Genomic DNA, 18147 nt, shown 5'->3' on the forward strand with positions numbered 1-18147 from the left:
GTCTCGCTTTCATTTAGGCATTGAGAACAATAACATTGATAATAATAGATTGAGACCATGGCCCTTTTCATGCCTATTACATGTCAAATTTGGAAAAGAGCGAGTTTCTTCGCACTTACGTCACTCTCGATTAATCAAATGCAGACGTAATATTAAACTGAATTACTCATATTTTCATGATTTAAGAAGCGTTTATTTAGTAAGATCAACATGAATCAAAACAAACAACAAAGGGATCCACAGAACATAGTAGAACAGATCTGTTATAGTATTAAAACATAACAATCGGCGACTGATCTCCAAATCCACCAGAAATGAGCACAAATTATTTAGGAAGTTTTCTTATGAAATGTCCTCGTCCAGCAATTTGTAGATCGTTTCCAAATCTTTCTGGGCCGGAAGATGCTCGGTCCGAAGGTAGATTTAACCATTTGAAAGAGCAACGGAAGCTGCAGCATCGCAAACAACGCCACGGGAAGACAACTGAGCACAGTGACTGGAATCCAAGCCCACTTGAGTCTCTCATCCAACACAAAGGTAAGAGCGGCAGCGAAGGCTGCAAGCATGGAAGCCAGAGAGAAAAAGAGAGAGGACAGGCCGATTATCATATTCTTTGGCAATGAGTAGAGAAAATCTTCCGGCTCGTGTGATGAAGTTAGGATGGCCGAGAATGAGAAGACGGCTGCCATGGAGAAGAACAAGCCTAGTGCATCCGAAACTGCAAAAACCAGGAGAGAGTTCTTTCCTAACAATATCGGGACCCCGGTATTGTTTCTGCCTCCCGAGACAATCAAAGCAGCAACAAACAGAGCCACGGCTATTAGAGTTGAGATGAGCAAGAATGAACTTGATGTACTCTTCATCCATTTTTCTCCATTCTTAAGCAACTCTTTGTGCTCATCTAGGAATATATGCCAGTATGCCTCATATACTTCCGTTTCTCCTTCTTGAAAAGTTTTCTTCGCTACCCTATAATAAGGATGGACCCACCCTTCCACAGCCTACACAGAAGCAAAGCCACGCCACTGAAATAACAAGGATAAAATCAACAGTGGTTGGCAAATATTGGGTTATGGTTGGGTCTCATGGGACCAAAATACAAAAAATTTAACTTGAGATAAAATTGTGACAATTTTTTTTTTCTTATAATTCAGGGGCACGGGTGTGGAGACCAAGGTACACGGAGCCACACCTTTGGTACCCATAAAGCAAATTGCACGCAGTTTGTGGGATTTGAAAGATTGACATAAGCTCTTGAACTGAAAATCCCCAAATGCTCCACCCAAATGCACCAGCATGGGGCTAAATTCTGCTTCTAAATTATTTCTCTTGGTCGACCCTTCATATTTTTAATGTATCTGAAACAATTAGTTGAACCTCCATCCTTCACTTATATATGATTTTTGCATCTCATCAAGGTTGACAACGAGATAGAACTTAGTGATATGATGATACATTACCTTGAACCATTGAAGTTCCCTCTGCATCTGAATAGCTGCACCGGGGACGTTGCTCAAATAGCCAAAATTAGGTGAATTCCGTGCTGCCGCGTTCAACATGGCCAGTGACTCAGCATTTTCGGGTGTGGTGGGGATGATGGACAGATTATCACTCGAGTTCGCCGCCAAAAAGAGTCCACAGACCTCCTCTTGGCGATACTCCACAGCAACCGTCAGCCAACTTTTACCCTTATAAGTAGTCCAAATTAACTCCGGGTAAGACTCCAGGCACACCTCCAGTATTTCAACGATTCCCTTGGTTGTGGCCCAATTGATGATGAGGTCTTCTTCGAAAAATTTGAGGATCTCAGCTGTTTCCATATCAGAAATCTGGGCGCAAACTCGTTTTACTAACTCAACAGCCCCCTCATGTCTCAGCTTTGCGTCGCGAATCCTTTGGACCGGTGGAGCTGCATGTAAAACACGCACTGGCCAGATGTTGTGCTATTCTTTTTTTTTTACAAAGATAAAAAGCAAATACATTTCTTCCTTTAAATAAAAATAAATAAATAACTTGCATCCATGATCCAAAAATGCCAGCTATTACACTATGAGACTGTGACACTATAAGCTGAATCGTTTTTATCGTATTTCTTACTGAAACGTGTACTTCTATCTAGATTTCTCGTTCTCCATGTAAACTTCCACTCTGGATTCAAGAATCCAGTAAAATTAGCTGCTACTCAGCTCTTATTGATTGAATTCAAGAAATAGTCTATACCGCATCCCATATGATTATTACTCTTATTTTAAAGAAGAGCAACCCCTCTCTCTCCTCACAAATACTCAGCAGACCTCCGCGCCAAGGAACCCCCGTTCCAACACCGACATTACCACCGGAGCAGCCCCGCCATTGATGCCCTCACCACCCTCTGTCAGTCCCTGTTTGTGGCAAGCTCACTTGCGGCGGTGTCAGCATGCAGAGTTCGAGGCCGAGCTCACGGTCCTGTGAGCTGTGCGAGATGGACCTCGTACTCAGAAGGGCCGCAGAAGGAAAAATCATTCTTAGCTGGGATGACGGTCCCGGGATTGCATAGGACCGCGATCAATCAGTTGTATTTGTTCAATTTTGGTTCTGGTATTTCTAAAGCGTCACTTCATCAGTGACTTATTCAATAGGAAAAATTCCAAATCCCGTAAAGTTCAGGGAACATGGCAATATGCATTGAACTGGTCGATCTGATTTCCCATTCCACATTCGGAAATGAGGTTTGGCCATGCAGATTCCCAGTACGGGACTTGGAACGAGACCACCTGGGCATTGGACACTTAAAATGTACTTTTTTGGCTTGTCGTGTGCAAAAAAACATCATGTACAAACTGCATGTTAAGATGTCCCACATCTAATAAAGTAGAAATTTACAAATGACTCGTGCCTTGTCACATACATGGCAAGACCCGACACGACACTTAAAGTGCACTATATGAGCATGCAATTTCATCTCGAAGTAAAATAGCTTATTGCTTTTCACCTTAGGTCAATATTATGTAACATATATGCAATATATACACATACAAACGAGCATGCATATAGACACGTGTGTGTGTGTGTATATGTGCGCACGCGTGCGCACTCAATTTAATTTTTATACAGTATATGTGTGTTTTGACAGAACTAAGAGCAAATAGAATGTCTTAAAATGAATTAATAGTTTGTCATTTTACAACAATGTATTTGTATTAAAATTGCGTCTTTTCACTTGATAGCTATTTTAAATTAGCGTTTGATTGAAGTTTGATATGTGAACTGTTAATTTAAGGATGCGATATCGTTGTCTGAAAAGTATTCAATATATAAATATCTTGCGTAGTAAAAATTTGTTATTCAAAAGATCGAAAATGAAAAAAATATAATATGATTAATTCATATCCACTCGTCTCACCAATAAAGAAATAAATTCATCCCAGAGATATGTAGTAAAAATCTTTTGTTTGCAAATACTATGTAAAGATTGATCTTCATCTTTTTCATATTTCTTTTTAAGTGTTAATTAAAAAGATCGTCATGCTTCTAACTCTAGTAAAAACTAATTAAGCTAATAAAATCTTCACTATTTTCATCACATCGAAGGCACACGTATATCACTATAATATTCTAAGAAATCGAAACAGAAAACCGAAAGAGAGAATCGGCCAGGTTAATTACTTTTGTAACAGGTAAAATCATACCCACAATTTTGGCAGCAGTCCAGAGAAACTTCTTAAAAGCTCCAACTGCTTCAATCACGAATAACTTTCTGAAAATCTGAAGTGCTGCAATCAGGAAGAAGAATGAATTATGTCCTTTTTCCAATTGTCATTGATATAACGACCAAAAAATGGTTCCAAAAGTCCCAAGACCATTATATAGCGTTTATGCCCACGCCCATTATATTAACTATAGTCTTAGGCCAAAATCCAGCCTACACATTGGTGAAGAATAATATATAACTATTAAATCATGCATTCATCTATTAAAGTAAGTATTTTAATTACAATAATTGATATTGGTTCTACACATTTTTACAGAGGTATTAAAAAAGATCATTGCAAATACAAACAAATAATAATATACATGTACACTTAACAATCACTTTATTAAAAAACGAATAAATTAATCTTGAAATCATGATTAAATACTATTAATAAAACTGATGCATAGATTCACATTAGATGGCAATTTTACCCACCCTACCAAAGACCCCGCTGTCTCACCCCAAAGAGGGTGGATGGAACCCACAACCAATGGGTTTTGGGGTGGGGATGGGGCGAATTTCCCTATTCACGTCTGGGGGCAGCATTTAGTTTAGGGGTGATTGGTTCTCAATTTGGTTCGGTTCAATGGAACCGGTCACTATTTTTTTTTTTTTTTTTTATGTTTTTGTATATGGATATCTTGTTGTCCAAAACATGACTAGGAACCAATTCAGAGCTCGAGACGAATCCTATACTTTCATTCAAATATCTTATTGTTAAGTTATAAGCTTTTATTTCCCGAAACAATAAACTAAACCCACCAATTTTTTGAAGAAATAAAAATAAAAATAATTATATGTTGTTGGTTTGATTCCCCCTTGGAACTGGGAATCGGATAGCCTGAACACCTGTTCCACTTTGGGAAGCTGGGAACTAGACCGATATTCCTGGAAACTGTACCCAATCGATTGGTTTGGTTCGGTCTAGGCGATTCCCGGTTCAAGTGGTCCGTGTTGCACCACTAGCATAGATGGATATGCTTGGCGTTGCCTCATGAACCCCCCAACGAACGATCCTATGTCTAAAATTTGAATATCTATTATAAACCCTATCCCTTTAAATTTGTATTATTTTTGCAATGTAAAGTTTCTCCATTTTTACGTAGATTTCAATATCACACGAATATTTGCAATAGTTTATTCCCTTTTCTCATCAATTTATCAAGGAAATTTTCAAAATAAACTTTGTACTCAATGGATCTAAAAATCACAAATTCATATACTTTCGCCCATAAATGATTTATTTAACTCGCAAAAAAACTAAATTATGTTTCACGTAGAATTTAATTTAAATTTTGATCTAGGAAATTAGAGGGGCAAGTGGTATGGCGAAATCCGTATACTTGCTAGGATTGGCACTTCGCAAGTATTATTAGCCTAAGCAAGCGATGAACTTGGACAAACGTAGATGCGCTCTAGCAAGATCCCACAAAAACAGTCACAGCCCACCTTGAGCCATCGTAGTTGGTGTCCTCGAGATCCATGGACATTCATTTGGTATGGACTTCAAGTTCACCGGAACACCTTCAGGTGCAAAAAGAGCAGGTAAATATGAATGATCTCATGAATTGTCCGTATCAAATGCATTCGAGTAGAAAATCGGTAGAAGTGCTGACATTTGTATAGCAATCTTTCCCATAGGTTGAGCCTGGCCCCGCTGAGAAAGTGAAGTGGCCTAAGAGACAATGCTCTCAATAGGGATCCCTTCGCTTTGATGGGCCCAATCTTCTCCTTGGCTAAGTGAGGATATTGGTGCAGCAGATAGAGAGAGACATCTGAACGAAATTTACAAACAAAGCTTATAAGGAAAAGAATCTCGGAAGAGCAGACATGAAACAAGTGTGCGTGATCTTACCGAAATGACCGGCATAGGCAAGATAATAGATTGTACCAAACGCTTGATCTTCAGGGAAAATGCGGCGTGGACTGTCATCTTTTGTATTCATGGCCAGGAACCAAAAGACCTCCTTAGACAGAGCACCATATTCAGCAGATCGTCGTAGAGGAACGAAATGGTCACCGTCTAGTATATTTGTCAACTTAGGATTTCTTCCGACTAATGCCTTAACCATCCTTATTCTTCCACCCATGGCGGCATAATGGATGGCAGTGCACCTTGTGCCATCAGGCACTTCAAGTTCTTCCGGGGACAAGAGATCGACCAGCTTCTCAACAAACCGATCTTGGGCACTCATAGCCGCTATATGAAGTGCAGTCCGGGATTCACTAGTAATTATAGCTGTCTTTGAGGGTGAATTTTGCTCGAAGAATTTAGAAGCAAAAGCCCAATCGCCCTCGAACGCAGCTCGCAACAGTGGTCGATAAAGGTGACCATCCTGCACAACCTTTTTTTGTTCTGCGATGAGGAAAGTTTTTTTGTGGTAGGATAATTGTGCGACAGACATCAACATATTTTGAACACCTTAAATAAATCCTATTTAATTAACAAGAAAAGGAACGGCTCGCTTGGATATGGTATACCTGGCGTTAGTGGAGGTGGAGAAGTTGGCATTATAAGGGACGGCACGTCCACACGAACATCTTCAATAATATGGGGAAGAAAACCGGAATTAATGTAAAAAGCCTTTCCGAAAGTTATGGTTGTTCAATAATATAGGGGGACCAAAACATAGATAACCCAGAATTTTCAAATGGGAACTGTCAACAAACCGGTTTGGTGTGCGCCTGCAGGCTCAGGGGCCGTATCTGCCGGAGGTTGAGCATTATGGGAATTTGTTGGATTTGCCTCTTGTTCGGCTGCCATCGGTGATGTGAGATAAATCCTACTTAATTGACAAAAAAGGAACGGCTCACATGGCAAGGGCGTACCTGGCACTGGTTCAGCTGGAGAAGTTGGTGATTGAACGATTCCTGAGGGATTATTAGCCTTTGAGTTCAAGTCAACATCCAGACAAACATCTTCGATCACAGAGGGAAGAAACCGGATTCAATGCAAATAGCCTTTCTCAAACTTACATTCGTTCAATTTAGGGGGGCCAAAAGCAGAAATAATCACTCCAGAGCTTAGAATTTTCAAATGAACACGTGTCAACGAACCGGTTTGGTCAGGAATTGCGGGCTTAGGGGCTGTACCAGTAGGTGCTTCAGCATCGGGGAAATTTGCTGAATTTGCGCCTTGTTTGGTTGCCATCGGTGATGTGAGATCGTTCGCCAGCAAAAGTTTCAGAAAGCAAAAAAGGAGTTACGCGACTTTTTCTTCTCTGGAAAAGCTAAAGCATTGACGTCGAACGGCACTATTTGTAATCAGCTAGCTAATGGGAGGCAGGCAATGCACGTTATCAATGTAGCCAAGGAAAATATAAATAATTCACATCTTGACAAAACAATGTTAACATGCACATGCTCCTTGATTCCTTTCTTAAACAAAAGATGGCCACTTAAAATCATAACAAGCGGCGTCTCTGATCTAGACAAGAGTCAATACACACTTTAAAAACTTGTGTTATTATTTATGACCAGCTCATAACAACCTTGTGACATGAGGCAGGGGAAAATGACCGTCTGGTTCACGCGCTATGCTATATTCCACCAAATAATTTTTCTTCAATAAAAGAATGTTAGCTTGGAACGGGTCGGCTTTGTGTCGGGTCATAAATAGTTAGACCCAAATTGACTTATTTACCTATTTATGATTCATTTATTCACAATGTAAATTTATCAATTCACACTTGACCCGACTCATATTGTTAAGACACTTCCATATTTAACCAAATCTTAAAAAACTTGTTTCTTATGATTTTTTATTTTTTTTATTGTTAAAACACTTGCATACAATTACAAATTGAATGGATAAATTTTATAATTTGTTTAAATTTAGACTCCATTTTTTCGGGAAAATTGTTATATTTTTGAAAATGATAATATTTTCTGGTGTTTAATTGAAACATGAAAATGAATTACAAAATATTTTCCATTTGGTATGGAAAATCTGATTTGATTTTTCGTGCACTTCTTTTAAGTATTTTTATTTTTATTTATTTGGATAAATAGAAGTTTTAATGATATTTCTTTTTTTTTCTTTCTTTTCCTTTAATCTTCTTCTTCACCTAGTTGTTAGCCATGAAGGCCATGGCCAACAATAGGTAGGCTCAAGCCTTGCCAAAGGCCAATGAGGCTCGAGCTTGCTCGATTCTAGCAAGCCAACCCGAGCCAGCTTTGGGCGAGGCTCCACCTTACTAGATTAGCAAGGCTTGAGCATTGGCCTCATCCGATCACGAGCTCAAGTTCACTCGAGGCCAAAGAGCTCAAGTCTTGCCATATTAGAGAGACTATAGCCCCACTAGCACCGAGGCTGGCGAGTTTGACCTCACCAGGTCGGGTGAGCTCAAGGCTACCGGTGCAATTGGACGACTAGGTAAGAGTCGCAAACCTCACCCGATGCAATGAGGGGTTCATAGCCCTCACCCTCAACCAGCAAGGGTTGGCCACCAGACTTTGTAGGGGAAAAATGTAAACGAAAAAATTATAAAAACTACTCAAGAGAATGATATTTCATTAATGGGTTAACTCAACTAATAACCTTTATAAATTAAATGGTTTATAAATGGATTTAAAGGCAAACCTATTTACAACTCATGTATCATTAAACTTACATACAACCCAAACCCATTAACAACCCTTTATTAAAACTTAATTAACCCATATATGACCCGTCTCATTGAATATGGGTCCTTCAACCCTGACATCTCTACTCAATAGCTAGTCGAACTTCCCTGGCATACAACCATTACCAACCTGAGTCTTTGAAACAAATTAAGGAAAGTATAAAAAAGTCATAAATCTATTATATTGGTGTCAATTTAATTATAAACTTTTCAATTGAAACATTTTGACAAATTAATATAGCCCATTTAGCTAATTTTAGCTAGATAATGATGAGATGGATGTTAGTCGTTCTACATAGCATGACCGATGCTGATGTATATTTTCTGAATTTTATATTACTTTTCTTTTTATATTTTTCACTATGGTTGGCGAGGTTATTAGCCAGCATTAGCTGCGAGCAAGGGTTGCCAAGCACTCGCCTACGCGAGCCCTTGCCAGATCCAAAGAAGGCGATTCTCACCTAGTCATGAGGGTTGAGCCCTCTCCAAATCCAATGAGGGTGGCCCTCACTAGTTGGATCTAGTGAGAACTCTAAAGTAGCTAGTACTATCACCCCAGGCTGGGGGGGGGGGTGGGGGGAGGTGTAAATAGGTGATTTTAATAAACTTGACAAATTATTATGGAATTAACATAATCAAGATAATTTAGGTGTGATGAGATAAAAATGACTGTTGATATAAGTAAGATCTAGTATCGAACAATGTAGTGCAATGCTTCTATCAGACAGTTTTGTGAAGAGTAGAGAGATAGAGAATGATGCACTTATAGCTTTATAGTGGTTTAACTTGGTATAAATCAACTTCCACTCTCCCAGTTAACAGCTTACTAGCTAGATTCCACTAATCAATCCTTGAGAATTACGGCAAGTTGTGCCGTTTATATCCAAGTGTTTGTTCCCCAAGTTGGTTCAACTTATATGCAAGCTAATAGATTTCACTATCTCCCACTTAGGCACAGACTATAACATTGTCAACATTGTCAACACTTCTCAAGAGATTACAATTTTTAGCACTTAGAAGAGGGGTAAGTACACTGTCAGTGCCAAAAGTTATGTATGTCGCTCACTTTGGTGTCATCGACAAGAAATTTCGGTCAAAATGATTACATGGATTTTATATTTTTTTAAAAAAATTGAGATGGTTTTTGAACGACGTCGTTTTCCATCCTCCTTAAGAAAACGACGTCGTTTTGCCATCCTAAGTGAATGGCCTCACAAAAATGACGTCGCACAACTCATTTGGGGATTGGAATTAGGATTTTTTTTAGTCCAATCCTCACCCAACGCCGACCTAGCTTACTTGGCCACCGTCGCTCAACCGCCGTCACTTGGCCTCCATCGTAGTAGCACCATGTCCCAATCTCTGTAACATTTCACTAGCTTCAACGTCGCTCAGTCGGGACCGCGTCCAATAGCTTTGAGTGGGCGTGGAGGGGGAGCCTCTAGTGGTTTTGGCCTTTGATCATGAGCAAGTGGCGGCACACGAGGGAGCACTGGTCTCGGTCGTTGGAACCTAGGCACTGTAAGATGCAGGCCAAGCACTTGTCAGGGAGATCAGAGATAGAGAGGGAGAGATTGGGGGTAGCGCACTTGTTGGCAGCCTCCCCGAGCATCGGCTAGATCACGGCCTTCGACTTGGCCGTCGAGTGGCCATCATCGGGGTCGGGGTTGGGGTCGGGGTCAGAGCAGCGGCCGCCAAGCGTAGGGGCCGTTGAGGACAGCGACTGGCCCATTGCCAGCAAAGGCAGAGGCAAGGGTTGTGGGCGGTTGAAGGGGGAGGAGGAGGGAAGATTCAGGCGGCTTATCTTCTCTCTCTCTCTCTCAATTTGGGAATTTGGGGTTTTGAATTGGGGGAGAGACACCAAACGGCGTCGTTTTGCTGTTTAAATATTGACTGTACTCTCCAGTGAGCCACATCAACTTCAAAAATAAAAAAAAAAAAAAAAAGTGTCATGTCGGATTTCCAGCCAGCTAGATCGGAGTTGCGACTAAAATCATTGTTTTTCAAAAATTTTGGCACTTAAGTGATCCAAAATAAACTTTTGGCACCAAAGCGAGCACCGTACACAACTTTTGGCACTAATAGTGTACTTACCCCCATAGAAGATACTAAAGAAGGTAAACCTTTTCTTCATATTCAAATTTTTGCACTCTGATTTCATGTTATTCTCTCGGCGTCGAATTGATATCCTTTTATATTGCTTTGTATCCAATCTTCCCGTTGGTCAATTTTCAGAGAAACAATCTCCAATTTATCCATCGGATGATAAATGTGGAAGATCAAGTTAGCTGTTGAAATTAATCAATTTGAGTTCCATAGATTTGGTAGCACATACAATCAAATCTTTGGCTTCAAGAAATAGAGCAGCTTGTCTATGGAAAGTCTCTTTGTTTTTAGAATGATTGCCAATCAACCAATATATCATGCGGGATCGATATTTTCAACTTAGATAATCTTTAAGATTGATAATCAATCAAATTCTTCTAAAGTAGGAAATCATACCATATCACTAGCTATTGAAGAATAAGAAATTTTATCCTAGGAAATTATCTTAAGATCCATGTAGGAACACCCAAATGCAACCCAACTCATCGGTTTGACTGGTCCATTCACAAAGTCTCTGAGAAAGCCAAATATATATATATATGTGTGTGTGTGTGTGTGTGTGTGTGTGTGTGTGTGTGTGTGACTTTTACATTTCCACGAAAGCATAAGCATTGATGTTAAAAGGACACCATTTGAATTTATCAAGCTTATGGGAGGGGATATTCCATATATCATGTGTAAATAACAAGACAAACATAAATAATTCCCATCTAGACAAAACAATATAAACGTGTGGATGCTCCATGATTCAATTCTCAACGAATAGATGAATACTTATAATATCAAATGGGTATAAACCAAAATTATATTTGGTATGCATTTAGAAATCCATTTCATAATTCATTATCTGAGGACACGATGAGTTGAGTACACGAAAAATCAAAGTAATTACTTATCTTCTGTAAAGATTCTTGAAAAGTTAAGAGCAACATGTGAATAACAAAATGCCATCCATGAAAAGAAAAATATCGGAATGAAATACATCAATATGAGATTAAGGACGAAACAGGTACATTTTCATAGCGAGATTCGCAATATCCTATGGTTATTTTGAGCAAGAAAAGTGTCAAAAAAGTTCTAAACCTTTTGTTTTTGTGCCGATTTACACCGAAACCTGTTTTGGTGCCCATTTAATCCTAAACCTTTTTACGTTGTGCCAATTCAGTAATTTACGGCCAACTTTGGTCAGATCCATGTATGATCACCCAAATGCAACCCAACTCATCGGTTTGACTGGTCCATTCACAAAGTCTAAGAGAAAGCCATATATATATATATATATATATATATATATATATATATATTATGTGACTTTTACTTTTCGACAAAAGCATAAGCATTGATGTTAAAAGGACACCATTTGAATTTATCAAGCTTATGGGACGGGATATTCCATATATCATGTGTAAATAACAAGACAAACATAAATAATTCCCATCTTGGCAAAACAATATAAACGTGTGGATGCTCCCTGATTCAATTCTCAACGAATAGAGGAATATTTATAATATCAAATGGGTATAAACAAAAATTATATTTGGTACACATTTAGAAATCCATTTCATAATTCATTATCTGTGGACACGATGAGCTTAGTACACGAAAAATCAAAATAATTACTTATCTTCTGTAAAGATTCTTGAAAAGTTAAGAGCAACACGTGAATGACAAAATGCCATCCATGAAAGATAAAATATCACAATGAAATACATCAATATGGGGTTAAGGACAAAACAGGTACATTTTCTTAGCGAAATTTGTAATTTCCTATGGTTATTGTGAGCAGGAAAAGTGTCAAAAAAGTCCTAAACCTTTTAGTTTTGTGCCGATTTAGTCCGAAACCTTTTTTGGGTGCCTATTTAGTGCTAAACCTTTTACGTTGTGCCATTTCAGTTATTTCCGGCTAATTTTGGTCAGATCCACCCATGATCACCCAAATGCAACCCAACTCATCTGTTTGACTAGTCCATTCACAAAGTCTCGATAAATCCAAAAAAAAAAAATATAAATATATTACTTGACTTTGACTTTTTGACAAAAGCATAATAAGCGTTCATGTTAAAAGGAAACATTTTCAATTTACCATGTACGATCACCCAAATGCAACCCAATTCATCGGTTTGACTGGTCCATTCACAAAGTCTCAAAGAAAGCGATATATATATATATATATATATATATATATATATATATTATGTGACTTTTACTTTTTGACAAAAGCATAAGCATTGATGTTAAAAGGACACCATTTGAATTTATCAAGCTTATGGGACGGGATATTCCTTATATCATGTGTAAATAACAAGACAAATATAAATAATTCCCATCTAGACAAAACAATATAAAACGTGTGGATGCTCCCTGATTCAATTATCAACGAATAGATGAATACTTATAATATCAAAATGGTATAAACCAAAATTATATTAGGTATGCATTTAGAAATCCATTTCATAATTCATTATTTGAGGACACGATGAGTTCAGTACACGAATAATCAGAATAATTACTTATCTTCTGTAAACATTCTTGAAAAGTTAAGAGCAACATGTGAATGACAAAATGCCATCTATGAAAGATAAAATATCGGAATGAAATACATCAATATGGGGTAAAGGACAAAACAGGTACATTTCTTAGTGAATTTTGCAATTTCCTATGGTTATTGTGCACGGGAAAAGTGTCAAAAAAGTCCTAAACCTTTTGTTTTTGTGCCGATTTAGTCCGAAACCCTTTTTTGGTGCCCATTTAGTCCTAAACATTTTTACGTTGTACCAATTAACTCATTTCCAGGTAATTTTGGTCAGATCCATGTATGATCACCGAAATGCAACCGAAATCATCGGTTTCATTGGTCCTTTCACAAAGTCTCAGATAAAGCCAAAAAAATAAATTATGTGACTTTGACTTTTTGACAAAAGCATAAACATTGATGTTAAAAGGACACCTTTTTAATTTACCTTGTATGATCACCCTAATGCAACCCAACTCATCGGTTTGACCGGTCGATTCACAAAGTCTAAGACAAAGCCAAATATATATATATATATATATATATATATATATATTATGTGACTTTTACTTTTCGACAAAAGCATAAGCATTGATGTTAAAAAGGACACCATTTGAATTTATCATATCATGTGTAAATAACAAGACAAACATAAATAATTCCCATCTAGACAAAACATTATAAAACGTGTGGATGCTCCCTGATTCAATTATCAACGAATAGATGAATACTTATAATATCAAAATGGTATAAACCAAAATTATATTAGGTATGCATTTAGAAATCCATTTCATAATTCATTATTTGAGGACACAATGAGTTCAGTATACAAATAATCAGAATAATTACTTATCTTCTGTAAACATTCTTGAAAAGTTAAGAGCAACATGTGAATGACAAAATGCCATCCATGAAAGATAAAATATCGGAACGAAATACATCAATATGGGGTAAAGGACGAAACAGGTACATTTTCTTAGTGAAATTCGCAATTTCCTGTGGTTATTGTGCGCGGGAAAAGTGTCAAAAAAGTCCTAAACCTTTTGTTTTGCACAGATTTAGTCCGAAACCTTTTTGTGGTGCCCATTTAGTCCTAAACCTTTTTACGTTATACTAATTCAGTCATTTCCAGCCAATTTTGGTCAGATCCATGTATGATCACCGAAATGCAACCCAAATCATTGGTTTCATTGGTCCATTCACAAAGTCACATATAAAGCCAAAAAAATTAAAAAAAATTGTGACTTTGACTTTTTGACAAAAGCATAATCATTGATGTTAAAAGGACACCTTTTGAATTTACCTTGTATGATCACCCAAATGCAACCCAACTCATCGGTTTGACTGGTCCTTTCACAAAGTCTAAGACAAAGCCAAATATATATATATATATATATATATATATATATATATATATATATTATGTGAGTTTTACTTTTTGACAAAAGCATAAGCATTGATGTTAAAAGGACACCATTTGAATTTATCAAGCTTATGGGACGGGATATTCCATATATCATGTGTAAATAACAAGACAAACATAAATAATTCCCATCTAGACAAAGCAATATAAACGTGTGGATGCTTCCTGATTCAATTCTCAATGAATAGATGAATACTTATAATATCAAAATGGTATAAACCAAAATTATATTTGGTACGCATTTAGAAATCCATTTCATAATTCATTATTTGAGGACACGATGAGTTCTGTACACGAAAATTCAGAATAATTACTTATCTTCTGTAAACATTCTTGAAAAGTTAAGAGCAACATGTGAATGACAAAATGCAATCCATGAAAGATAAAATATCAGAATGAAATACATCAATATGGGGTAAAGGACGAAACATGTGCATTTTCATAGCAAAATTCGCAATTTCCTATGTTTATTGTGAGCAGGAAATGTGTCAAAAAAGCCCTAAACCTTTTGTTTTTGTGCCGATTTAGTCCAAAACCTTTTTATGGTACCCATTTAGTCCTAAACCTTTTTACGTTGTACCAATTCATTCATTTCTAGCCAATTTGGGTCAGATCCATGTATGATCACCCAAATGCAACCCAACTCATCGGTTTGTTGACCGGTCCATTCACAAAGTCTTAGATAAAGCCAAAAAATAAATAAAATTATGTGACTTTGAATTTTTCACAAAAGCGTAATCATTGATGTTAAAAGGACACCTTTTGAATTTACCATGTATGATCACCCAAATGCAACCCAACTCATCGGTTTGATTGGTCCATTCACAAAGTCTAAGAGAAAGCCATATATATATATATATATATATATATATATATATATATATATATATATATATATTATGTGACTTTTACTTTTCGACAAAAGCATAAGCATTGATGTTAAAAGGACACCATTTGAATTTATCAAGCTTATGGGACGGGATATTCCATATATCATGTGTAAATAACAAGACAAACATAAATAATTCCCATCTTGGCAAAACAATATAAACGTGTGGATGCTCCCTGATTCAATTCTCAACGAAAAGAGGGATACTTATAATATCAAATGGGTATAAGCATAAATTATATTTGGTGCACATTTAGAAATCCATTTCATAATTCATTATCTGTGGACACGATGAGCTTAGTACACGGAAAATCAAAATAATTACTTTTCTTCTGTAAAGATTCTTGAAAAGTTAAGAGCAACACGTCAATGACAAAATGCCATCCATGAAAGATAAAATGTCACAATGAAATACATCAATATGGGGTTAAGGACAAAACAAGTACATTCTCTTAGCGAAATTTGTAATTTCCTATGGTTATTGTGAGCAGGAAAAGTGTCAAAAAAGTCCTAAATCTTTTGTTTTTGTGCCGATTTAGTCCGAAACCTTTTTGGGTGCCTATTTAGTGCTAAACATTTTACGTTGTGCCATTTCATTCATTTTTCGGCCAATTTTGGTCAGATCCACACATATCACCCAAATGCAACCCAACTCATCGGTTTGACTAGTCCATTCACAAAGTCTCGGTAAAGCCAAAAAACAAATATAAATATATTACTTGACTTTGACTTTTTGAAAAAAACATAATAAGCATTGATGTTAAAAGGAAACCTTTTGAATTTACCATGTACGATCACCCAAATGCAACCCAACTCATCGGTTTGACTGATCCATTCACAAAGTCTCAGAGAAAGCCATATATATTATGTGACTTTTACTTTTTGACAAAAGCATAAGCATTGATGTTAAAAGGACACCATTTGAATTTATCCAAGCTTATGGGATGGGATATTCCTTATATCATGTGTAAATAACAAGACAAATATAAATAATTCCCATCTAGACAAAACAATATAAAACGTGTTGATGCTCCCTGATTCAATTCTCAACGAATAGATGAATACTTATAATATCAAAATGGTATAAACCAAAATTATATTTCGTAAGCATTTAGAAATCAATTTCATAATTCATTATTTGAGGACACGATGAGTTCAGTACACGAATAATCAGAATAATTACTTATCTTCTGTAAACATTCTTGAAAAGTTAAGAGCAACATGTGAATGACAAAATGCCATCCATGAAAGATAAAATATCGGAACGAAATACATCATTATGGGGTAAAGGACGAAACAGGTACCTTTTCTTAGTGAAATTCGCAATTTCCTATGGTGATTGTGCGTGGGAAAAGTGTCAAAAATCATAAACCTTTTTGTTTTTGTGCCGATTTAGTCCGAAACCCTTTTTTAGTGTCCATTTAGTCCTAAACCTTTTTTACGTTGTAACAATTCAGTCATTTGCAGCCAATTTTGGTCAGATCCATGTATGATCACCGAAATGCAACCGAAATCATCGGTTTGATTGGTCCATTCACAAAGTCTCAGATAAAGCCACAAAAAAAAAATATATATATATATATGTGACTTTGACTTCTTGACACAAGCATAAACATTGATGTTACAAGGACACCTTTTGAATTTACCTTATATGATCACCCAAATGCAACCCAACTCATCGGTTTGACCGGTCAATTCACAAAGTCTAAGACAAAGCCAAATATATATTATGTGACTTTTACTTTTCGAGAAAAGGATAAGCATTGATGTTAAAAGGACACCATTTCAATTTATCATATCATGTGTAAATAACAAGACAAACATAAATAATTCCCATCTAGACAAAACAATATAAAACGTGTGGATGCTCCCTGATTCAATTCTCAACGAATAGATTAATACTTATTATATCAAAATGGTATAAACCAACATTATATTCGGTACGCATTTAGAAATCCATTTCATAATTCATTATTTGAGGACACGATGAGTTCAGTACACGAATAATCAGAATAATTACTTATATTCTGTAAACATTCTTGAAAAGTTAAGAGCAAAATGTGAATGACAAAATGCCATCCATGAAAGATAAAATATCGAAATGAAATACATCAATATGGGGTAAAGGACGAAATAGGTACATTTCTTAGTGAAATTCGCAATTTCTATGGTGATTGTGCTCGTGAAAAGTGTCAAAAAGTCCTAAATCTTTTGTTTTTGTGCCGATTTAGACCGAAACCCTTTTTTGGTGTCCATTTAGTCATAAACCTTTTTACGTTGTACAAATTCAGTCATTTCCAGCCAATTTTTGTCAAATCCATGTATGATCACCGAAATGCAACCGAAATCATCAGTTTCATTAGTCCATTCACAAAGTCACATATAAAGCCAAAAAAAAAAATTGTGACTTTGACTTTTTGACAAAAACATAATCATTGATGTTAAAAGGACACCTTTTGAATTTACGTTGTATGATCACCCAAATGCAATCCAACTCATCAGTTTGACTGCTCCATTCACAAAGTCTAAGACAAAGCCAAAATATATATATATATATATATATATATATATATATATTATGTGACTGTTGCTTTTTGACAAAAGCATAAGCATTGATGTTAAAAGGACACCATTTCAATTTATCAAGCTTATGGGACGGGATATTCCTTATATCATGTGTAAATAACAGGACAAACATAAATAATTCCCATCTAGACAAAACACTATAAAACGTGTGGATGCTCCCTGATTCAATTCTCAACGAATAGATGAATACTTATAATATCAAAATGGTATAAACCAACATTATATTTGGTACGCATTTAGAAATCCATTTCATAATTCATTATTTGAGGACAC

The 18147-nt window shown here is 36.5% G+C and overlaps 1 protein-coding gene and 1 long non-coding RNA gene across 2 annotated transcripts; both read right to left on the reverse strand.

The window, feature by feature from the left end:
• Positions 1–290: 290 nt before the first annotated feature.
• Positions 291–6079, reverse strand: LOC104440220. The gene is made up of 6 exons (XM_039308075.1): positions 5589–6079; positions 5350–5508; positions 5183–5257; positions 3669–3752; positions 1461–1909; positions 291–1001 (listed from the first exon to the last, which is right to left on the reverse strand). The coding sequence occupies exons 1-6, from the start codon at positions 5926–5928 to the stop codon at positions 330–332; spliced, it is 1779 nt and encodes a 592-aa protein (XP_039164009.1). The 5' UTR covers positions 5929–6079; the 3' UTR covers positions 291–329.
• Positions 6080–6214: 135 nt separating this feature from the next.
• LOC120291510 lies at positions 6215–6695 on the reverse strand. The gene is made up of 3 exons (XR_005549583.1): positions 6563–6695; positions 6404–6490; positions 6215–6274 (listed from the first exon to the last, which is right to left on the reverse strand). It is a non-coding gene; the product is annotated as an uncharacterized LOC120291510 (long non-coding RNA).
• Between the last annotated feature and the right edge of the window lie 11452 nt (positions 6696–18147).

The sequence above is a fragment of the Eucalyptus grandis genome, chromosome 3 (assembly GCF_016545825.1).
Source record: "Eucalyptus grandis isolate ANBG69807.140 chromosome 3, ASM1654582v1, whole genome shotgun sequence".
Classification (NCBI taxonomy): Eukaryota; Viridiplantae; Streptophyta; class Magnoliopsida; order Myrtales; family Myrtaceae; genus Eucalyptus; species Eucalyptus grandis.

Excerpts from the sequence above, each read along its gene's own strand:
- LOC104440220 (XM_039308075.1), bottom strand. The coding sequence starts at position 5,928 with ATGAGTGCCCAAGATCGGTTTGTTGAGAAGCTGGTCGATCTCTTGTCC. Across the intron at positions 5,509-5,588 it reads TGCCTATGCCGGTCATTTCG|ATGTCTCTCTCTATCTGCTG; the intron begins GTAAGATCACGC and ends AATTTCGTTCAG. Across the intron at positions 1,910-3,668 it reads GACTGCTGCCAAAATTGTGG|CTCCACCGGTCCAAAGGATT; the intron begins GTATGATTTTAC and ends TTTTACATGCAG.